Below are 23,967 nucleotides of genomic sequence, written 5' to 3'. Positions count from 1 at the left end.
GGGTCTTTTTCTTACATAGGCTCCTATTATCCCGAATTTTCACATTTGCTGCCTGCTCACCCTAGTCACTAGCGCCCTGTTTTCCTGGGCTCCGGGCTTTCCCCTCCGGCTCCGCGGGGAGGAGCAGGGGGCGCTAGGGCCCTGCCGGAGAGGGCAGCTGGGAATCCCCCACCCCCGGGGGGTAGGTAGGTAAAGGCTCCGGCTGCAAGCGGCTCAGCACAGAGCGGCAGCTCCAGCCGCGCGGCAGAGCCGGCGGGCACCGCAGCGCGAGGGGAGCTGCAGCCCGGCCCCAGCAGCAGCGCCTCGGCCCCGGGACGGCGCTGGCCACCCCGCCCGTCCAGGGCGCTCCGAGCTGGTAAAGTTCGCCCGGCCCCGCTCGGGCTTAGAACAGGAGGAGCTCAGGCAAAGGCGCGGCCGGGCGGTGCGAAGCGCTGGGCAGGCGCGGAAAGTTTGGGCCAGCGGGACACCTGTTTGTGCCCCAAGTTTGCGGTCTCCTAGCCCAGAATCGCTGCTGGAGGGGTGTGCTGGGCTATGGGGGTGTGTTAAGGGGGTGCTGTGTGTGTTGGGCTCTGTGAAGGGTTGCTGGGGTGTGTGTGTGTGTGTGTGTGTGTGAGGCGGTGTTGGGCGTGTGTGTGTGTGTTGGGCTATGGGGTGTGTTAAGGGGGTGCTGTGTGTGTGTTGGGCTCTGTGAAGGGTTGCTGGGGTGTGTGTGTGTGTGTGTGTGTGAGGTGGTGTTGGGCAGGTGCGTGTGTGTGCTGGGGTATGGGTGTGTTAAGAGGATGCTGTGTGTGTGTTGGGCTCTGTGAAGGGTTGCTGGGGTGTGTGTGTGTGTGTGAGGCGGTGTTGGGCAGGTGCGTGTGTGTGCTGGGGTATGGGTGTGTTAAGGGGGTGCTGTGTGTGTGTTGGGCTCTGTGAGGGGTTGCTGGGGTGTGTGTGTGTGAGGTGGTGTTGGGGGGGTGCATGTGTGTGTGCTGGGGTATGGGTGTGTTAAGGGGGTGCTGTGTGTGTGTTGGGCTCTGTGAAGGGTTGCTGGGGTGTGTGTGTGTGTGTGAGGCGGTGTTGGGCAGGTGCGTGTGTGTGCTGGGGTATGGGTGTGTTAAGGGGGTGCTGTGTGTGTGTTGGGCTCTGTGAGGGGTTGCTGGGATGTGTATGTGAGGTGGTGTTGGGGGGATGCATGTGTGTGTGCTGGGGCAGAGAGGACCAACCTTTAGATGTAAAACAAAACCCTGCCAAACTCTTGAGTAGCGCAATCAAAGGGCCCCTGGTGTTTTGGGAGAAGACACTGGAGGTAACTGTGGGGAGGGTGATCTCCTGATGGAGAGTGCAAGGGAGAGACCAGGGCAGTTTCTTTGAACCAACTGACTTTCCCTGCCTTTCCTTGCTCAGGACCCCTGAAACGCAGCCGGGGAGCTGGTGAGACCATCTGGGGAGCCTGTGGGACCAGCAGGAGATCTTCCAAGCAAGGCCCCATGGAGAATGAGACCTTGGCCTTTGGACCCCCTCTGGGCAACAGCAGCGTCAATCAGACGCTAGGGAAGATGCCCCAGCACCCCATGGAGCTGCAGGTGGTGACCATCCTGCTGGTGCTGCTGATCTGCGGGGTGGGCATTGCAGGGAACATCATGGTGGTACTGGTGGTGCTGCACACTAAGCACATGGTGACCCCCACCAACTGCTACCTGGTGAGCCTGGCCGTGGCAGACCTGATCGTGCTGCTGGCGGCGGGGCTGCCCAACATATCGGAGGTGGTGGCCTCGTGGGTGTACGGCTATGCCGGCTGCCTGTGCATCACCTACCTGCAGTACCTGGGCATCAACATCTCAGCATGTTCCATCACCGCCTTCACGGTGGAGCGCTACATCGCCATCTGCCACTCCATCAAAGCGCAGCTGCTCTGCACCGTGGCCCGAGCCAAGCGCATCATCGCTTGCGTCTGGCTCTTCACCTCCCTCTACTGCATGATGTGGTTCTTCCTGGTGGATACTGCCCAGGCTACCTTCTCAGACGGGGCACAGGTCAGCTGTGGCTACAGGGTCTCTAGGAACCTATACCTGCCCATCTACTTCCTGGACTTCACCATCTTCTACGTCATCCCGCTTGGGCTGGCCACTGTCCTGTACGGCCTCATTGCCCGCATCCTCTTCATGAGCCCTCTGCCTGCCACCCCCCAGGACCCCAGCAGGCTCAGCTCCATGCACCAGGGCAAGCCGCCCAACTCCAGCTCCATGAAGCTCTCCTGCCAGGGCAACAAGGGGGCTCTGAGCTCCAGGAAACAGGTACAGCCTGAAAGCCAGTCTGCTGCCCTCCTCCTGCTGCATCTGAGAGGGGGTGGCATTGGGAGGGTGGGGGGCATGAGACAGGTGGGGTGGGGCAGGGACTGGAGGTATGAGAAAAGCAGTGTTCCTGTGTTTCTAAAGAAATGTTCACTCTCTGTCTCTCACACGTTATAAAGAAAGACTCTGGGAATTGGTCTGAGTGGCATTTTTTTCTTGGTGTCTATAGATGGTTGGCATGGTGACATCCTGGAATGGGTATAGGTGAGTTAGTGCATTACCCCCCGTCCCCCGTTATGGTCAGGATGCATTAAAGGAATCCATCTGATGGCTGCTTAGAAAGTCATCATCTCTCTAAACAGACAAGCCTGTGGAGTTGCCTTACTCTGGGGGTTGGCAGCAAAGGCCTTCTCTGTGGGGCAAAATCTCTTAGAAGTATCAGAGGGGTAGCGTGTTTGTTGCTTTTTACAGATCCAGACTAAGAGTCCTGTGGCACCTTAAAGACTAACAGATGTATCGGAGCATAAGCTTTCGTGGGTGAATACCCACTTGTGTCTGACGAAGTGGGTATTCACCCACGAAAGCTTATGCTCCAATACGTCTGTTAGTCTTTAAGGTGCCACAGGACTCTTTGTTGCTCTCTTAGAAGTGCAACTCTGATCCCTGACTTGACAGGGGCCCTGGCACGCCATCTATTCAATTACACCTGATGGGTTCTTAGGGATCCTTTTCTCCTGGAACACCCCCAAAGTTGGCAGGCTTCCCGACAGAGCCTAAAGCTTCTTGGATTTAAAGGAGTGATGGACCCCCTCACAGCAGACAGTGAGGTTGTAGGGGGGGAATGGGGCTGAGCAGAGGAATAGTGCTATTGCCTTTATTGCTATTTCTGGGTTTTCTTTCCCTTCTCTGTGTAATGAAATCGTCAGGGGTAAGAGGAGAAAAGGCGTGAAAGCTGATAAAAGGCTGAGTTCTTTTAAAAGGCCCCTGACTACACAGGAGCATTGGTTTCCCACAGTCCCTGTCTCAGCGGAGAAGCAATTGCCTGATGCTACAAGCACCATAAGAAAGGGAAGCATTCCACAGGAATGGAGCAGTCCTGGTTAGAGACGGTTATTGTTGCAGACTAGCTACTAATTCACTCCATGATTAGAAAGGTGTTCGATTGCTGTAATGCGACCTGAGCTTCGCTTCCAAACTGGAATCATGATTAATTAACCCTTCCAGTTTAAAATCGCCAAGGAAGAGGCGATCTGATGGGACACACCTCAGACAGGAGCGCCATTACCCAAACGCCCATCCCTTCCCTCTGAACTCCTTTCTGAGCCAATAGTATATGAATTAATTCTGGGGAGCAAACTCTCCTTGGGTAAAAAGAGGAGCTGTCCTCCAGCAGGGGGAGACGTTTCTCTTTTCTTTGCTGGTTAGTCTCTGTTTGGCTGGCTCGTTCCTGTTAGCATTCACCATTCTGTCTGGATGTGCTTTCATTCTCTGCCTAACCCACACTTTAGTTGGACAATAACTATCTGAAACCTTATTATCCTTCTTCCCTTAGCGGACAGTCACAGTGTCCGGGTGTGGGACCTCTCCTTTTACATTTGCACTTTTACTTTATTGTGTATTAGTCAACTTTTCCATGGTGCAGGGAGGCAGGACTGGATTGGAACAGGTGCCATTTCTAGAGCTGCTAAGCAAATCCAACCAGGGAGTGAGTCACTACATCTCAGTGAGGAGATAATTTTGAAATACCAGGTGCAAAAGAATAGAGCTCTGGACCTGGATTTCTTAAGCTGTACACGTATGTGTGTGTGTTTATTTCTAGTCTCTCTCCTTTAACTTTTGATCTCTTCTCTTCCCATGGAAAGGTTTAGATCACGTTCTGAATCCTTGTAAATTAACTGGGTGAAATGTTAGACAGAGGTCGGCAACCTTTCAGCAGTGGTGTGCCGAGTCTTCGTTTATTCACTCTAATTTAAGATTTCGCATGCCGGTAATACATTTTAACGTTTTTAGAAGGTCTCTTTCTATAAGTCTATAATATATAACTAAACTATTGCTGTATGTAAAGTAAATAAGGTTTTAAAAATGTTTAAGAAGCTTCATTCAAAATTAAATTAAAATGCAGAGCCCCCCGGACTGATGGCCAGGACCTGGGCAGTGTGAGTGCCACTGAAAATCAGCTTGTGTGCCATCTTTGGCACGCGTGCCATAGGTTGCCTATCCCAGTGTTAGCAGTTGAAATAAAGGAACTGGATTGGTTTAGACGTGTAAATAATAGGCAAATGAGGCTCTTTGGGATTATGCTTGATCATTTACAACAGAAATGGACAGGCAGAGGATTCAGATGTGGATTTGGAGACTGCAGTTTGCAAGGCCAGTTCTAGCCTGGTGTAAGTGGGTGCAACTCCCTTGATTTTAAGGGCTTAAACTAGGGCTGACTTTGGCCCTTAAAGTCTACAAATGGTAAGGGTCATATACTCCTGAGGCATGGATGCACTGATACTGATAAGTGCTGTGTAAAGGCTGATTGGGAAATGGGACTCTCTTTTGGGGTCCCCTTTTTTCCCATGGTGTCCCCTTTCTTTTTCAACCTGTTTTAGTGCTGTGTGTGTGGCGAGGGAAGGTATAGGACTTGGCATGCTGCAGACAGCCTATTGTATCTTCAAAGCCCTGCGCTGACATTAACTAGTCCTCCCAACACCCTTGTCATTAAGAGGAATATGTTCAACATTTCATGCCAGCTAAGCGTTTAAGGGTTTTTAGAACTGCGCATGTGATTTTACACACCCAATCTAAAACCCTTTTTTACTTCACTGGAGCCAAGATTTCACCCCTACTTTCCTGATTAAAATCACAGAAACTCCCCCCTCACTCATAGCCTGTTCTAATGGGCACTTAGACATCTAACCATCATCCGCACACACTTACCGTAATCACACACTCAGGGTACATCCACAAATACACACACCTCATTTTGAAAATCCCAGGCTAAGTGACTTACCTAAAGCCAGTCAGTGGTAGATGTAGGATTGTAACACAGGAGTTCCTGGCTCCCAGCCCCATGCTTTTTCCTCTAGACTACGCTGTCTTTGATAGTTTTGGATATGGCTCTTGGTTTGTAAGGCATCCAGCCACATCGGAACTGTATTCTGGTGGTTGGAGGGTCCAGAAAATGTTCTTCAAAGAACAATTGCTACACAAGTTGCCCCTTTATGGGGTGCCTCCCCCACCTGATGTCCATCATTGACTGAAGTAGGCTGCTCTTCAGCATAATTGCCTTGTCTTTTGTGGAGCTTTGCACAGCACCATATAACACTTTTCAACTCTCTTCAGCAACAATTGTTGACTCTGTAGGCCCGGTGGAGACCTGTTGATTCCACTCCTGCAGACGAGCAGATGCAGGATACTTATCATAGGATCACACTGTCTCCTTTCGGTCACACCAGAATGTATTGTTTGTAAAGAGGCACAACCCATAACATCCTGGGACTTCTCAACATGCAAGGGCTCTCTGGTTTGCCTCAGGTTTCTTATGGCCTTTCTGGCCTGCTGCTGCCTGAGGGTCCTTAGATGAGGCTGAGATATGAACAATAATTTAATCATAGAATATCAGGGTTGGAAGGGACCTCGGGAGGTCATCTAGTCCAACCCCCTGCTCAAAGCAGACCAATCCCCAACTATTTTTTTTTGCCCCAGATCCCTAAATGGACCCCTCAAGGATTGAACTCACAACCCTGGGTTTAGCAGGCTAATGCTCAAACCACTGAGCTATCCCTCCCCCCGTTATTATTAACAAGTAATATTAAATATTAATAATAATATATTTCCCTCAGTAGCTCTTAAAGCATTTAAAAAATGTGGATCAGTATCATTATCCCCCTGACACAAATGAGGTCACATGGCAAGTCAGTGGCAGAAGCAGGAAAAGAACATGCATCTCCTGGTTCCTAGCCCTGTCTGGATTGCACTGCCTCCACATCTGAATTGTGAAGCTGCATGAACTATCAAGTGAGCCAACTTGGTGGGACCCCAGAAAGATTATGGTGGGAAATAAATTTTGGAAATATTGGTCTCTCTGTCTCCAGAGAGAGATGGGCTCCTGGGAGAGAGTGAGCAGGAAGGTACCTTCCAAATGCAGCTCGGGCTTCACTGCCCTGTGACTGACAGCCAGAACGTTGTGTTCAGGTTTACTGCATGGTCCAAAGATCACTTTAAAAGTCTTTCCTCGTTCTTTGCCTCCCTAGAAGAAACCACTGTCAGCGGAGCCAGGGTAAGCATTGGAGGCAATAGGATAACTGCAGCTATAGGGGAAACCCAACAAAATGCAGTTGGGAAGGACCAAGTGGGAGAATACATGAGATCTGCAGCCATATTAGGGGGACATCAGCAAGAAGATGATAAGAGGTGGGAAGGAGAAAATAAGATATGGTGTGTGTCCCTCTCAGGCACACACTGCTCAAGTGTGTGCATCTCTCTGCAGTTCATTAGCTGCTGCAGCTGAACATGTCTCTCTTCCTTTGCTGACTCTAGTTCCATTTTCAGAAAATTACAACTGTGAAAGAATTTGAAAACCTACTTTCTTTTCTTCTAACTTTTCTGTCATTGTCTTGTTAAATTTGACAGGGGCCATTGTCATATGTTAAAATCAAGGCTGGAGAGAACTGTAGGGTCTCACTTCTCCTCCCACTTCTTATGCTGTAAATTGGGAGCAGCTCCACAGAACTCAAGCAGAATGAGAAGTTCTCAAATGGAATATCCAAGTCATTTATGCCAATGCCAAACTTTGTCTTAAATGTAGTCATGCTTCTTGCTCCCACTACTTTCCCCTCATTAGGTTCTTCCATTATCCAATGAGTCTCTGCAGTAGAAAACCTTCCCATTAATATTTAGCTGAGAGCCATCCAGTTTTTAACAGCAAATTGCTTAGAGCTTAATACATTTATTACAGTTCACAGAGAGTGGCGGAGAGGAGACAGAGACAGATGAGTTTATCAGGCCAGAGTCAGTGAGCTAAATATTGTTTTGTGGTATTATCCTCCAGCTTTTCTTTGCCTTTTCTTTTTGGATGCATGTGAGAGTCTCCAGTGAGTGTGAATCATTTACCTGGCAGAGAGTAAATCTATGTAATGCACACATACTATTGGGAGCCTCTCTCAGTGAGGACGACAGGATTATTAGCATGTTTGATTGCATCCAGCATAATATTTGGAACCATTACAATGGGCTTTGGAGGATTTCAGACAATGAGCTAACATGCATATTATTATTATTAACATTTATATTGCAGTAGCACCTAGAGGCCCTAATCACATCAGAACCCTTCTGCGCTAGGTGATGTACAAGCATCATAAATGACAGCCCTTTCCCTAAAGATCTTAACATCTATTGTAAAGGTTACTGACAAGTGGATGGGGAGAAGCTGTAGACATGATATGCCTTGTTTTTAGTAAGGCTTTTGATGCAGGCCCACAGGACATTCTCAGAAGCAAACTAGAGAAATGTGGTGTAGGTTTGTCATAAATATAAAGGGAAAGGTAACAACCTTCCTGTATACAGTACTATAAAATCTCTCCTGGCCAAGGGCACCAAATCCTCTTACCTGTAAAAGGTTAAGAAACTCAAGTACCTGGCTGGCACCTGACCCAAAGGACCAATAAGGGGACAAGATACTTTCAAATCTGGGGGGGGGGGGAAAGAGGGGGAAGGCTTTTCTTCTGTCTGTTCCATCGGGCTTTGGCCGGAGCAAGATCAAAGAAGCAAGCAATGCAACTCCTATAGAGTTAATAAGTATTTAGCAAGGAAATGCATTAGATTTACTTTTGTTTTGGCTTGTGAATTTTCTCCGTGCTGAGAGGGAGGGTATTCCTGGTTTTCCTTTTGTAACTTTAAAGTTTTGCCCAGAGGGAAACGCTCTGTATTTTGAATCCGATTGCCTGTGAGATTATCTTCCATTCTAATCTTACAGAGGTACTCCTTTCACCTTTTTTCTTTAATTAAAACTCTTCTTTTAAGAACCTGATTGATTTTTTCATTGTTTTAAGATCCAAGGGTTTGGGTCTGTGTTCACCTGTACCAGCTGGGGGATTATTCTCAAGCCTGCCCAGGAAAAGGGGTGTAGAGGCTTGAGGGGATATTTGGGGAAGGTTGGGCTCCAAGTGGCCCTCCCTAAATGTCTGTTTAAATCACTTGGTGGTGGCAGCGTTACCTAATCCAAAGTACAAGGAAGGATTTGTGCCTTGGGGAGTTTTTAACCTAAGCTGGTAGAAATAAGCTTAGGGGGTCTTTCATGCAGGTCCCCACGTCTGTACTCTAGAGTTCAGAGTGGGGAGGGAACCCCGACAGGGTTATATTCCGATAAGGCAGGTGTGCAACTGGCTGAAAGACCATTCTCAAAGAGAAGTTATTAATGGTTCGCAGTCCAACTGGGAGGACATATCAAGCAGGGTCACACAAGGGTCTGTCCTAGATGCGATACTATTCAATATTTTTATTAATGACTTGGATAATGGAGTGGAGAGTATACTTTTAAAATTTGTGATGAGACCAAGCTGGGAGGAGTTGCAAGCATTTTGGAAGACAGGATTAGCGTTCAAAACAACCTTGACAAATTAGAGAATTGTCTGAAATCAACAAGATGAAATTCAAAAAAGACAAATGCAAAGTACGACACTTAGGAAGGAAATAAAATCGAATCTCAGCTATAAAATGGGGAACAATTGGCTAGCTGGTAGTACTGCTGAAAAGGATATGTGAGTTATAGTGGTTCACAAATTGAATATGAGTCCACAGTGTGATGCAAAAAAGGCTAATGTAATTCTGGGGTGTACTAACAGGAATGTCATATATAAGACACAGGAGATAATGTTCTGCTCTGCTCAATACTGGTGAGGGCTCTGCTGGAGTACGGTGTCCAATTCTGGGTGCCACACTTTAGGAAAGATGGGGCATACTGGATATAGTTCAAAGGAGAGCAACAAAAATGATAAAAGGTTTAGAAAACCTGATCTTTGAGGAAACGTTAAAAAAAGCTGGGCATGTTTAGTCTTGAGAAAAGAAGACCGAGTGGGGACATCATAAGAGCCTTCAAATTTGTTAATGGCTGTTATAAAGAGGACTGTGATCAATTCTTCTCCATGTCCACTGAAGGTAGGACAGAATGGGCTTAATCTGCAGCAAGGGAGATTTAGGTTAAATATTAGGAAAAACTTCCTATCTAGGTTGTGGAATCTCCATCACTGGAAGCTTTTAAGAACAGGCTGGACAAACACCTGCCAGGGATGGTCTAAGTTTCCTTGGTCCTGCCTGAGTACAGGGGGCTGAACTCTTAAAGTCCCTTCCAGCCCTATATTTCTGTGATGCTATAAATAACACCTAAAATACCTTAGAGGAAAAATACTGACTGGGAAGACATACCAGAAACCCCCATTTCAAGCTTCTGTATGTGAACTGTGTTCAATATACCTGAACCCCAAATACTTATGTGCTCTATATCACATTGACTAGGAGTTCCTGCCATCACACCAGCCTAGGTTGTGATCTCATAATTAAGTAGAGTTAGTACAAGGATTAGAGATTTCCATGGCTGACTCCAGTCCCTTGAAGAAGTGAGGTTTGTAAGTAAACAGTAAAGCTAATGTTCTACAGGTGCCCCAGTGGCAAAGCCTTCCTTATGGAAGAGACTACTGAGAAGCCCTGTAAGTGTGAAAAACATTCATGAGGAGGCAGTGGAAATGCCTCTTCTGTATCTGAAAGTTTGGTACAGGCAAGAATATATAACACAGCTGGCTCTGATTGTTCTGCTAATCTCTCTCTGTCCTGCATTGCATAAGGGCACATCTCAGGAGTGAGAAAGGTTGCAGGATTTCTGATAATTTATTTCCAGATGCTCGTTTGTGTAAAGGATACAATCAACCTCAGAATGTTTTCTGTGCCATTTTCTCACAAATTGTTCTGTTTATCATGGAAACAGAGAGAGGACAGATATATGCAGGAGGCTCTGTGTCTGGAAACATTTTCTTACGCCATGGCTTGCAGAACATTGTATTTCACGTGGATTCCTGATGCACTTTGTTAGATGCGTCCTGCTGAGTCCAGACAAGCAGTGTTTGAAAGGGGTCTGTTTGAAGAGACACTGATGGAGAGGAAGCAGGCTAGCTACACTATTAGCTCAGTTATCAAACAACTGACTGACAAGACTTCTAGTTAGGCACTACAGACTCATTAATGCCGGCTTCAGAAATGTATTAGTAACCACAGTCTTAAAGGTGAGACATAAAGCCAAAGCTTATGGTCCTTAAAGATCCCCTTTCATCAGAATAAGGATGCTAATCTGACTGTCATGGCTGAGTTTCCACTCTCTGCATTGCCCAGGCAATTTCAGCTGGATCCAGAATTCTTCTTCACTTCCTGATCCAAACATTTGTATTGTTGTGCACTGTTTAACAGTTGCTGTGTTCCACTCCAAAGGTGGCCTGCACTTCAGTAGTAGGGTAAGTGAGCCCAATTTCTCTGAAAAAACCTTCACTGATTTTTAGGACTAAACTGAAATGGAATCATTAAGGTTTTGAGGTGATACTTTTGTTTTTTCTGCTTCCCAGATAGGGTCAGAATTATCAGAGGCAAGGCTATTCTCACAGTAGTTTCATGTGTGGACAGAAGTGCCCTCAAATCTCATGCAAAATCTTGTTCACCCAAGATTGCCAACCCAGGTCTGCAGAACCACATGGTACAGAGAGTACTGAGAAGTGCACACATTTCTGGAGACTTATCTGCACCAAACCTGAACTCAACAACTTTTGAGGTCCAGAAAATGAGTCTCTAGTGTAGATACTCATCACCATTTCGAGTTCAGTCAGTAGGATAAGAAATTATGCCTCTGGGCTTAATTGATATGCAACTTCCCACTTCATAGGAATATACATAGGAAAGGCCCTACTGGATCAGACAGTGGTCCACCTAGTCCAGTATCATGACTTCAACAGTTGTTGGGACCCAAGCTTAAGAAGAAAGTGCAAGAAGCCATACCGTAGATAGTCATGGAATAACTTCCTCCCAGGGGAAGTTTCTTCTTAACCTCCACTAGTTAGTTTTGCTTATGCCCTGAAGCATGTGTGTTTATATCCGTAATTCACTTAGGTCCTGAACCTGCACCACTGAAATGAATGGGAGTTTCATCATTAGCTTCAATGGGAAGAGGATCAGGTCCCTATAGCAGAAACAAAGTAATCAGTGTCCTGTCTGGAAGGCAATAATCTTTGGCGGATACCAGGGAACAGGCTGCCATGTAATTTGAATGTTAGTGCTGCTTAGTGTGTGTTTCACATTGTACTTACTGGTATTGAGACAGGTGATATGAGGTGAAATTAAATGGGCAGTCAGCTTTTCCTTGAATCGTAGCATATGTTTTCAAGTACCGGTTTTTCTTCTATAACAATAAAGGCATCAAAATTCCACTGCCTTTTTCCTACCTATTTTTATACTCCTCATCCAAAGATCTCAAAGTGCTCTACACCTACTTGAAATAAGTGTCTCAAACCCACCTGATGTATGAAAGGATCATCACACCCATTTTATATATGGCTAATTTGAATCACAGAGAAGCTTAAATGGCCTGCCCAGTTTCGCATACCAAGTGAAAGAAAGAGCCAGGAATAGAACCCAGGAGTTCAACTCCCTGTCCTTTACCCACTAGAGCAGGGGTAGGCAACCTATGGCATGGATGCCAAAGGTGGCACACAAGCTGATTTTCAGTGGCACTCACACTGCCTGGGTCCTGGCCACTGGTCTAGGGGGCTCTGCATTTTAATTTAATTTTAAATGAAGCTTCTTAAACACTTTGAAAACCTTATTTACTTTACATACAATATAGTTAAGTTATATATTATAGACTTAGAGAAAGAGACCTTCTAAAAACTTTAAAATGTATTACTGGCACGCGAAACCTTAAATTAGAGTGAATGAATGGAGACTCGGCACACCACTTCTGAAAGGTTGCCGACCCCTGCACTAGAGTCATTGTGAAGCTATTTAACTGTGTGCTGTTATCCTTAGCAGTAAATTATCTATGCACCAAAATCATGCCAGATAAATCACAGCTATTTTGATGCAGCTGTGGAAGGAATAAACAGAAAGAGTGCTCTGAGTATCATAAATCTGGGCTTTAGTAGTGCATCTAACAATGCCATCTGAAAACTAATGGAATAAATTTGATCTAGATGCAAATTCTGTGAACTGGATTGAAGAACAGCTAATACATCATTCATAAACTGTGGTGATTCATGATGCTCCATCTACTTGTGAGGAGATGAAGGTATCTAGTTCATTGTTGGAGCCAGCTTTATTTACACCTTGCTAAGTGATCTGGAGGAGTAAGGAGCACCTGAATTACATTTGCAGGTGATATTGAGCAAGGAGATGCTGCAAACACCTAGCAGAGCTCAGGTAGTATGGTGAAGGACAGCAGTATAAAACCCTGAGATACAGCAGAGAGAAGACACAGGCAGAGCTCAAATTGGGGAAATGGATAGATAATTAATAACTAGGCTTCCATTTGGAAAAATGCAAAATATTAACCAGGAGAACCCTAATACAGAGGTAGTGGATGGAAGAGAGGAGCTTAAAGAAGAGCCAGGTGTAGCACTGGATGATAGCTGGTTCCCTACAAGGGGATCTGGTTGCTAAGCCAGTGCATGTAGAGTTGTCTAAGCAGAGGCATCAAACTATGCGACAGAGGGGTAACAGCAGTGCTGCCAATGCTTGCAATTTTATTGCAAGTCTTGTGATATTTGATGTTTTTCATAAGGCCTCAGCTCTTACAATCAGGTGATTACGTGAGAATCTTAGTTTACACTTCTAAAAAAGTAAGTTTCTAGCCCTCATGGTTGTGGAGAAAAGTCTGACAATGTGAAACAACTGCATCCTAAAGGCTCAGACACCCGAAAGGAAATAACCTCCCTTCCCCCCAAAATATATTACTTTTTAAAATTTCATGACTTTGAAACTAACCTTGATGCTATTTCAGGGCCTGACGTGATTTTTAAACAATTGGCATTGGCAATACTGTAACGGTCCCTCTTTGAGCGGGGCTGGTGGGGCTGCGTTTGCAGTTCAGTCTTGCGTCTAATTGAAATCAGAGACAAAATTCCCACTGATTTCAGTGATCAGGATCAAGCCCTTGGAATCACTTGGACAGTTTGGGGCATCTGACTGTGGAAAAGACAACAACTGGACAAGGTCCAGAGAAGGGCAGCAAAGATAATGAAGGAACTGAAGGGAAGAACCTCCTACGAGGAAAAGTGAGGCGAGGCACCTATGCAGAGCTTGGTGAAAAGTTGGCTGAGGCAATAGGGATATTTTCGTGTCTCTTGCTGTTTACACAAAAAACATAATATGAAGGAACTACATGGAGAGAAGGATGATCCAGTGGTTAGGGCCCTAGACTACGACTTAGGAGACAGAGGATCAAGTTCCTGCTCTGCCACAGACTTTCTGTGTGAGCTGGGGCAAGTCACTTAGCTTCTCTGTGCCTCATTTTCCCATCTGTACAATGGGGATAACAGCACTGCGCTGCATTGAAGGGGTGTTGTGAGGCTAAAATACATTAGATAGTGAGGTGCTCAGATATTACAGTAGTGGGGGCTAGATAGGTGTCTAAGATAGGTAGAAATAACCATGGTTACAACATGCAAGTCTCAACACCGTGCTGTTCTGGTGGCTTCTCAAAGCAGACATTGGTGAGGGCCACAAGAAGGCCTTCAAACCACTTAAAGGGATACTAGCCTATTCCGATATGCTATGAGGACCTTATATTATTGTGGGGGTTTCTCTTAATTTCTCTCCAGCCTCCAAATCTGACTTGTAATTGTGCACTTCCTTAAAAGAAATTATGTGCCTTCTCCTGGCCTTACAGGTGCGGCCTCCCTCATGCTTAACTCATAACAGGCTGCTAACGAAGGAGTTCAGGTTAGACTGAGTCTGATGATAATTGTTCTTAAAGGGGGGAAGGAACTGCTGAGGGGAGGGAGAGGTGGGGAACAAGGGAATAACAAGAAATGGGGACATGAAATGGTATAAAAGAAAATGCAAGGTAGACTGCAGGAACAGGTAGTTGCATTGGTCTGTGGGAAACTCTCCCAAGGAACATTACTGAAGCTCGCACTACTGGAGTTCTTCAAACTGAGGCTGGATTTGCCCCATATGGTAGTGCAGTAAAGGCTGATCTTGCCGATGGCAAGGAGATGGACTCCACCTAACATGTCTGTTCCATCCCTAATAATTGTGCTGCCATCAAGTAGTGACTGCACTAGCATGACATGGCATCTAGCATTGGCTTAGCCTCAAGAACCCAGTCTCCGGGCCCCTTTTCTATGGAATAGGTTGAATCACTAGCACTGAGATATGTCAGGTGACATTCCATCTCTTTCCAACCACAAGACAACCCAGATGGCTTTAGGAACTTGTGTCTCTTGAATAGCACCATAGAATGCTGCTTCACAAGTGATACAGGTTCAAAACCTGTGAAAGGCTCATTTGCTTATGAATCATTTGTTGTTGGTGTGGATTATTTGCCTTCTGCCATTCAGAAGCCCTGACAGCTTTTTGAAAAGGTCACAGAAAATATTCCTGGTGGCCTTCAGAAAGCTACCTTGTCATTTGTGTCAAAAACTTTGAATAGCACCAGAAGCTGCTATTATAATAAAAGACATGGGAGAGGCGTCTTATCTAAAATGCTAAATACTAGGATTAAAAAAAACAGTAGACATGCTAATGATGAGATTTCTCTGCTTCAGTACAGGAGCTTGTTTAAAAGCACAATTGCCAAGTAGGTACAAACACAAGGGAGGCAACTAGAAATCAGCAGATTTTCAAATACAAATGTGCTTCTGCAGGTGGTGCTAACACAGCAATAAATATTATTATATTTATCATCTCCTACTGTTCACAGGTAACATCTGGGCATCTCACAGGAAACAAATAGAAGGCAGATCCCTGCTCTGAGGAGTTTACTTTCTAAGACCTGGATCCTGCAAACACTCATGGATGTTTGAATTAAAGAACATAAGAATGGCCGTACTGGGTCGTACCAAAGGTCCATCTAGCCCAGTATCCTGTCTTCTGACTGCAGCCAATGCCAGGTGCCCCAGAGGGAATGAACATAACAGGCAATCACCAAGTGATCCATCCCCTGCTGCCCACTCCCAGCCTCTGGCAAACAGAGGCTAGGAACACCATCCCTGCCCGTCTTAGCCAATAGCCATTGATGGCCCTATCCTCCATGAATTTATCTATTTATGGGCCTACTCGTGTGGCAGGATTAGGGCCTATGTGACTACCATGACAGACAGGAGCAGATACAACATGCCCCAACTATTTGATCTTGCAGCAGTCCAGTGGATGGGAACTGAAGCTAGACAGATTCAGACCAGTAATAAGGTACACCTTTTCATCAGAGATCTGGCAGTAAATACAAAATCACTGCTCTAAAACTTTCAGAGGACACAAAAAGATATGCATACTAGTAAAGGATGAGGACAAGGCAGTCACACAGAGCAATCTGGATCACATGTTAACCTGGGCCCATTCAAACAAAATGTGTTTTAATACAGCCCAATGAAGTTATATGTGTAGGACAAAGGAATGCAGGCCATACCTACAGAATGGGGACTGTATGCTAGAAAGTAGTGACTCTGAGAAGGGCTTAGGGGTGATAGTGCATAAGCAACGTAGCATGAGCTTCCAGTGTGATGCTGTGGCCAAGCGTGCTCATGCGATCCTTGGATTCACAAACAGCAGGGTAGTGAACAGAAGCAGGGAGATGATTTTACCTCTGTGTATGGCTCTGGTGAGACTGATCCTGGAATACTGCATCCAGTTCTGGTGTCCATATTTTAAAAAAGGATGTTGAAAAAGTAGGGAGGGTGCAGAAAAGAGCCACAAAAATGATTTGAGGGCTGGAGAAAATGTCTGACAGTGAGAGACTTATAGAGCTCATTTTGTTTACCCTTTCAAAAAGAAGATTGAGCAGTGACTTGATTACAGTCTATAAGTATCTTCATAGCGAGAAAATACCAGGTCCTAAAGATAAATCCAGACAAAAATCAAATTAGAAATTGGGCATAAGTTTTTAACAGTGATAGTGATTAACCATTGGAACAAACTACCAAAAGAAATGGTGAATTCTCCATCTTCTTGATGTCTTCAAGTCAGGACTGGATGCTTTTCTGGGAGATATGCTCCAGCAAAACACAAGTAACGCATTAGTCAAACAAGTTATTGGGCTCCATACAGCAGTTATGGGGTGAAATTTAATGGCCTGTGATGTACAGACAGTCATACTAGGTGAGCTAGTGGTCTTGTCTGCCTTTTAACACTACGAATCTATGAATTATGAATAGTGGGGTTAAAAAACCATTTGGAGCATACTTAGGGAAACTTAAAATCTTTAAATCAAGACTGGATATCTTTCTGAAAGAGATGTTGTAGCTCATACAGAAATGTTGGGCTTGATGCAGAAATTATGGGGTGAGATCCCCTGGCCACCTTTAAACAGGAGGTCAGATAAAATGATCATAATGGTCCCTTCTGGCTTTAAAATCTATGAAACCTGGGAAGGGAGGGGCAAGGGAGGATATGTGTTATGGCCAGTTTAGGCTGCACATGTTTGAGTGGTTCAAGTGGTACAATTGGTTAGTTTTTCAAATGTAATGTGTGAACAAGCTCATTTGCCTAAGATGATCTGTGTGGAATCCACAGACACAGAGCAGGGTTTAGTGTGACTTTCATAAGGGAGGCTATTTTGCAAGGTTTATGTTGGAAACAATGTGCTTAGGGATAAATGCCTGATACATTAAAATATAACATGATTTTATCTGATAATAAATGACCACCAGTGGGCAGCAGAGATGTTCTTTAAACCACTGTGGCCAGGACTAAGAGGCTAGATAGAGGAATGACCACGTGAAGCGGGGCTGAAGGTGTGTTGGAATGGTAGGACAAAAATAAGGCAGGGGAGAAGGTGTCCAAGGGGAAGTGAGAGGGTGTGGAAACTGGAGAACAGCAGCAGGGGCTCAGAAGCAGCTGCCTAAGGTGAGATTGTAGCAGATGGAAGGGGTGATAGAAAGCATACAGCCTAAGGAAGTCACTGAGGCCAGATGTAAGAAGCAGGGATGGGGATCCTGAGTGGGATTGCAAAACAGTAGCCATCTCCTAAATGACTAAAATCAGCTGGGAGGACTGTAACTCCAGTAAGCTCTGTGTGGGGGGAGCGGTGAACTCAGACCCAATGGAAATGCCTTCACAATGATGGAGGATGAAAGCCCCCCCCCCAATGTATTGCAACACGAGGTGCCACTGTCATCATGAGGGCCTTATCTTAGAGAGAAGTTGTTCTGTGGATTAAAACCGACTTCAGTCCCAGAGATTTCCAGTGTAGCTCATTCCATCCCCCTTCCCACGGCACGGTCTTGAAAGGGATGCTTGTGGAGGTGGTTGTGCTCAGTATAGCAAACAGCTCTCATTGCTCCACGAAGTTAGAGTTAGCTGTTATGGCTTGTGTGTTTGTTTAACTGCTTTGAAAGACTTCCCTTTGCTGAGTTTGTGCTTTATTGAGAGACTTGTGGGTTTGTTCCATTTGTGACTTTTCTGTGTGGAGCTGCCTGTAATGAAACTAGCGCGTCACACTGAGAAAAACCTTGTTAGGGGAATGGGGATGAAGACAGAGATGCAGAAGGCATTTATTGAGTGAAACTTTTGAGAAGAAAGCTGCTTCCCACACACAGGCAGTCCCACGCCCTGGCGTAATCATTAGCAGCCAGCATGAATTTGCTAAGAACAAATCATGCCAACCAACTAGATTTCCTTCTTTGATAGGGTAACAGGTTTGGTGGATAGCGGGGAATGTGGTGGACATAATATACCTGAACTTCAGCAAGGCTTTTGACACAGTCTCACATGGCATTCTGTTAAGTAAGCTAGAGAAATGTGGGGGGCTTGGCAGAGCTACAATTAAATGCATCCATAATTGGTTAAACAACTGCAAACAAAGAGTAACTATTCATGGAATGATGTCAGATTGGAGGGAGGTCTCAAGTGGGGTTCCCCAGGCACTCTGGGTCTGGCATTGTTTAACATCTTTATTAATGACCTAGATGTTGGAATAGAGCTCATACTGATCGGATCTGCAGATAAAATAAAGCTGGGGGGGTTGCCAACACTTTGGAGCATAGAGCTAAAATTCAGAGGGATCTTGATAAACTGGAGAACCGGGCTATAGACAACAAAATGAGATTCAACAATACAAATGTAAGGTGCTACACTTAGGGGAGAAAAACCAAATGCACAAATACAGAATGGGGGACAACTGGTTTGGCAGCAGCACTGCTGAGAAGGATCTGGGAGTTGCGGTGGATCACAACCTCAACGTGAGTCAGCAATGTGATGCTGTTGCAAAAAAAGCAAATGCAATTGTAGGTTGCATTAACAGAGGCATAGCATGCAAGTCACGGGAGGTGATAGTACCACTCTACTCAGCTGGAGTACTGTGCCCAATTTTGGTCACCAGTATATAGAAAAGATATAGAAAAATTGGAAAGAATCAAGAGGCGATTGACAAAGATGATCAGAGGGATGGAATGCAAGCCATATGAGCAAAGGCTGGAGGAACTGAGTATGTTTAGTTTGGAAAAGAGATTAAGGGGGGTGTAGTGCGGCTTTGCCACGGTCCGTCCCTCAGCGGGGCTGTGGGGTATCCCACCGCCTCGCTCTAGCTTGCCGTCCGTGGGCTCTGTGGTCGTGGGAAATAACGCACTCTCGGTTAGGGGCTCAGGCCCTTGGAGCGGGGCTGAGTCGATAGTCAAATGGTGGCCCAGGCCCTAGGTCAGGGCGGGGCAGCCAGCAAACAGGCAGAGACTCAGGCCCTTGGGCAGGGGCTGAGTCAGCAGTTCAATTACTGGACTTGGCCAAAAATTGAGGAAGGGTAGATTCAGGTTGGAGATCAGGAAGAGGTTTTTTGATCACAGAGTTGTTGTGACATGGAATCAGGTACTGTGGGAATGAGTAGAAGCTGTGAATGTTAAGTCAGGTAAAACTAGAGTGAATGAGTAGTGGGGGCTCCTAGCATTTGTATAAGCACCTACTGAAAAAGGAGTGGCGGGGTTGTTTTGGTAAAAAGGCAACTGGACCAGTGGTTATTTCCATCCTAATTTCCTACTGCTTGAGAAACCATCGGTAACCAGATGTTAATTTCTATCATATTGGGAACATTGCCTCTTAGTGACCGGTACTGTTACTCATTAATGAACAGGTCACCCTTCACAAACATGATGGTGCTTCAAACCAAAGAAGAAGAGAATTACAAATAATCAAAGAAAAAAAGTCATCTTAGAGGTTTAAATGAAGCTCCGGTCCCCTAGCGGGAAGTGAAGTCCACCAGAGAGTTCAGCTAAACATGCCAGAGTTTATATTCGGAGTATGTAAATGAAAGGGATTATTGTATGCCATTCAGAATCTGATAACTCATCACCTTAGGAAGGAATGTCTGTGCTCAATGCCGAGTCTGCCTAGGCTGGCTAGCGAAGGTTTCTGGGTCACACTCTCAGGCAGCTATCTTGCATAGGCTCAATCCAAAGCCCACTAAGCCAATGAAAAGTGTCCCATTAATTTCAGCAGTTTTTGGACTAAGCCCCAAATCTCTAATACTGAATTTTCTGCTTATCCCAGAGGACAGCCAGTTCCTTAATGGAGTTCCCGTTCACCTAGGACAAGGATGCTTGCAGCCTGCTTAGACCAAATGAATATACATCCAAGTCTGCTTTAACCACCCAGGAGACCAAGCTAAATAAATAGTTTAGTAGAGGTGAACTAAAGGTTGAATGAATTTGTACTCAGGGTCACTGAAGACAGGCACTTGGTTGCCTCTTGCTGTAGGTTTCAGTTGATTGTTACAGCTTTGTCCAAGGTGAACACGTTCAAGTTCTCATACAGAATCAAATCTCAGCAGTACCAATACCCAGCAAAAAGCAATGCTCTTTGCAAACTTGACAAGCAGGTAAATGTGCAGTGACTCAGGGGGAAGTGTTCAGACCTTACGGATGTACAGAGAGACGATTGCTAGACATTCTGGGTCAGATCCTTGGCATAGCTCCATTTACTTGGAGCAACATCACTTCAGACCAGCTGAGCATCTGTCCCTCTCTCTTCCTAAAAGGATACAAGTGTCTTCTTGTGAGCTCTCCCTCTAGTCTGTGTCTCCCTACTGACTTTGTTCTGTGCACAAAACTGGCTGATTATCTGTGCTGACCTCTGCTTTTCCAGGTGGTGTGTTGGCCTCCATCCTGTTGAGCAGTTTCTCTCAGTTAATTGCTATAACAATATTTCTTATGTTCATATATATTTTTTTTTGTATCCATTACAAATCTTTAGCACCAGGTTCATCGCCTTCATTGCCATTATCTGTAGCAACGTCCCAGTTGGTACCTGCAAAACTTAACCATCAAGGTTACCATCTTCATCCTTTGGAATAGTGTAAAACCCATCCTCATCTTCAAGACTTCATACATCTTCCATCTCCAGCTGTGGTAAATAGAAAATATTTTAGAAAACTGTCTTTCAATTATAGTGACCTTAACAGATTTGTTGAATGTTATATTACTAACATATAACATCTGTATATAGTCACACTGATGCAGTGCATTGTAAGTACCACATGTCGGGGGTTGGTAAGGAAATCTATCTTTTACTGCTCTGGTTTGACAGCTCTGGGGACTAAAATTCTCCCAACCTAGATCACTGATAGCACAGATTGCAGCAATGTGGGACTCCATCATACTGCCCCCTAAATGTGCCTCAGCACTGACATGAATACACACCCTTTATTGAGCAGAAGATGGTTCAATCTCCATGGTCCAGTCATTCCTAATCCTTTTAGCTGAGACAGTGGTACCAGTTATGACAGTTGGTTATAACTGGAACTGGATGGACCCCAATAGATTTCCTGTGGGGCACCGAGCCAACCATCAGACTATAATGACTGCTGGTCACTACCAACCTATTTCTGCATATTTCTAAAAATTACCCATTTGCATGGCATTTGGTGCTAGATGGGATAGATTGGAACCAGAAATCTGTCTGACTCTATTATCCCCTGAGCCATCCTGTTCCTTGTAAGTAAGGATTTGCATGGTAGAACTGTGTCAGATATGGGTCACTTCACACACACTGCAATCCTTCATGTGTATTTCCCAGAAGGAGTAAGACACAATAACTGGTCCATTGGGTTCTTAGCTGTGATACAGTAACTCATAGCATCATCACACTATCTCATGCTGGGATCATGTCACCACTGTACTGTACTCTGCCTTCCAGGCTTGGTAGTAATCCCTTTCTTGTTCCAGGCTTTACAATGTGACATGTCACTATTCTCAGCTCCCACAGAGAGCGTTCTAGAGGGTATGGTACCCTGTAACCAACTGAAAACTATACTTCAAGAGAACCAGGCGGTCAGACCTTGACAAAAATATCTATCTTCCCGCAGAAAAGCATAATTACTGAACTACCCCGTTTTGGGCATTTAGGGGTGCCTACATCCTTAATATGCATGTCATACTCCCACTAGCATATAAAAGGCATTCTGAAGAGCATGTGTATTCAATAAATATGTGCTGAAAGGAATATAATCCCTCATAGAAATGGCTGTTTGCAACTGCCTGATTCGGATTATTGTAGAAAATCAATATAAGAGAAATGCATTTTAAAAAAATTCTGGAGTTCAGCAGAGAGGAACCGCAGCTCATTTCTGAAGTCTCATCACGTCCTTTTTCCTAATGTGCCAATACAGAACTTTGCAGTTGCTTCAGATTTTAAAGATATTCACTAGTTACTCTGTGCAAAAAAAATTGCTCTTGGAACAGATCTGGAATTCATGCTGGAGTCTCGGTGCTCTAATACCAGTTACTGGCAGAATCACTTGCTTCTGAAATGTTTAAATTGAGCGGAAAGTCAACAGAGTCCAAAAGAATCATTTAAATATCTGAGAAGTAATTGTAATGCTTCCTGCACCAAATGCTGCTTGGGATTCTGCCCTAACATACAGGATAGTTTTCCCCTTGGTTTTTTTTGTTGTCACAAGCAATTTTCAAAAATTGCATCCAGTCAGAAATTCTGACCTCTTCAGTCCTTTCTATCCAGCTCATCTCCCAGCCAATGAATGATTGTTCCCAATGGGGTTTTAAGTGTCTTGAATGATGATGGGAGACCTGTTATGTAAGTGTGTTATTTATATAAAATGTGCTCACAGGAGTGAAATTGGCCCCCTCCAGAGGGGTTGCCAAGATCTATGCCCCACTTAGCCTTATTTTGGAGTCTTAAATGGGACTTAAGTGATGCACAGACCCTGAGCTGGCCCTCTGCAGTTTCAAAAGTGGTAAGGTCCTGTTGGAAGAGGTGTAACATCAGCTATTTATTTTTTGTCCCTCCCAACTCAACAGGTGACCAAGATGTTGGCTGTGGTGGTGATCCTCTTTGCCCTGCTGTGGATGCCATATCGCACATTGGTGGTGGTGAACTCCTTCCTGGACCCTCCTTACCTCAACATCTGGTTCCTCCTCTTCTGTAGGATGTGCATTTACCTGAATAGTGCCATCAACCCAATCATTTACAACCTGATGTCTCAGAAATTTAGAGCAGCCTTCAAAAAGTTATGCAAATGTGAACAGAAAAGGACTGAGAACCCCACCCAATACAATGTTCCAGTGTACTATAGTGTCATGAAGGACTATTCCCATGAGGAGTCCGATCATGACGTCACAGAACAAGAAGATCTAAATGGTTTCTCTGCAACAGTGAAGAAAAGTAAACTTTACAGATAAACGTGGTGACCATGCAACAACACAGACTTTGGGAAGTACGTGGTTGTATTTTACACTGTCTGGAATGTCCTCTTGAAAATTGTTTCTGCCATATGCAGAGAGCACACAACAAGATTAATTTAAGAGCTCTCTAGGGCATTTAACAAAATAGATTCGTAGAGGGCAAATTAATTTGTTTTTCCTGAATGCTAATTTATTCACAATCAGTATCGTGTGTTAGAATTTTGCCAGCATTTTGCATGGTCTGTAGTTAATGTGGTGGTGCAATTACATTTCCTGTTATGCACAAATATTTTCATTTGTTGAGCCTAGTCAGGGCTTGCATAGGAAACCTAAGAAAATCCAGGTGCTGCAGGGGGTTGTACAAGCTCTTCAGTAGGATATCTTTCCTCTGAACCAATGCCTCCCAAGCAGTAGTAAGGAGCACTGTGTTGCTGAAGTGTCATCTTTCTGGTGGGACATAGAACCGAGACCCAGGCCACTTGAAGTCATTAAATGAAGATCTCATAGGGTTTTCAATAATAGGAGAGGTGTCAGCTCCATTGTCCTGGCCAAATTCCAATTTGGAAAATTTTCTTCTTCCTACTTAAAGTCTCTCCAGTATCTACAATTGCATACAGTACTCTTTCTTTTCTATTCTGCTGTAACCTATAGTGTGGTGTTGCTGTTTACTATTAAACAGCTGCATTTCAGTGGCAAGCAAAATGATTGTGTTAGATACCATAAATAATTTGTAAAAGTTTGTAAAGTGGCATGGATCCTTCGTGATGAGTGGTACTATGTAAATGTATAATATTATTGTTTCAAATTGTTGTTACACTCTAAGAAGATAAATG

General features: G+C 44.9%; 1 protein-coding gene across 1 annotated transcript; it reads left to right on the top strand.

Annotated features, from left to right (window-relative positions):
- Positions 1-231: 231 nt before the first annotated feature.
- On the top strand, positions 232-23,630 carry LOC120379853 (thyrotropin-releasing hormone receptor-like). Its single transcript, XM_039497377.1, has 3 exons — positions 232-355; positions 1,387-2,276; positions 22,751-23,630. The coding sequence occupies exons 2-3, from the start codon at positions 1,470-1,472 to the stop codon at positions 23,129-23,131; spliced, it is 1,188 nt and encodes a 395-aa protein (XP_039353311.1). The 5' UTR covers positions 232-355; positions 1,387-1,469; the 3' UTR covers positions 23,132-23,630.
- Positions 23,631-23,967: the final 337 nt, after the last annotated feature.

Source organism: Mauremys reevesii, linkage group 13 (assembly GCF_016161935.1).
Source record: "Mauremys reevesii isolate NIE-2019 linkage group 13, ASM1616193v1, whole genome shotgun sequence".
In the NCBI taxonomy this organism is placed as follows: Eukaryota; Metazoa; Chordata; order Testudines; family Geoemydidae; genus Mauremys; species Mauremys reevesii.
This window is presented reverse-complemented; position numbering and strand designations above follow the sequence as displayed.

Coding starts and splice junctions, on each gene's coding strand:
- LOC120379853 (XM_039497377.1), top strand. CDS start 1,470: ATGGAGAATGAGACCTTGGCCTTTGGACCCCCTCTGGGCAACAGCAGC. Junction 2,277..22,750: donor CTCTGAGCTCCAGGAAACAG/GTACAGCCTGAA, acceptor CCAACTCAACAG/GTGACCAAGATGTTGGCTGT.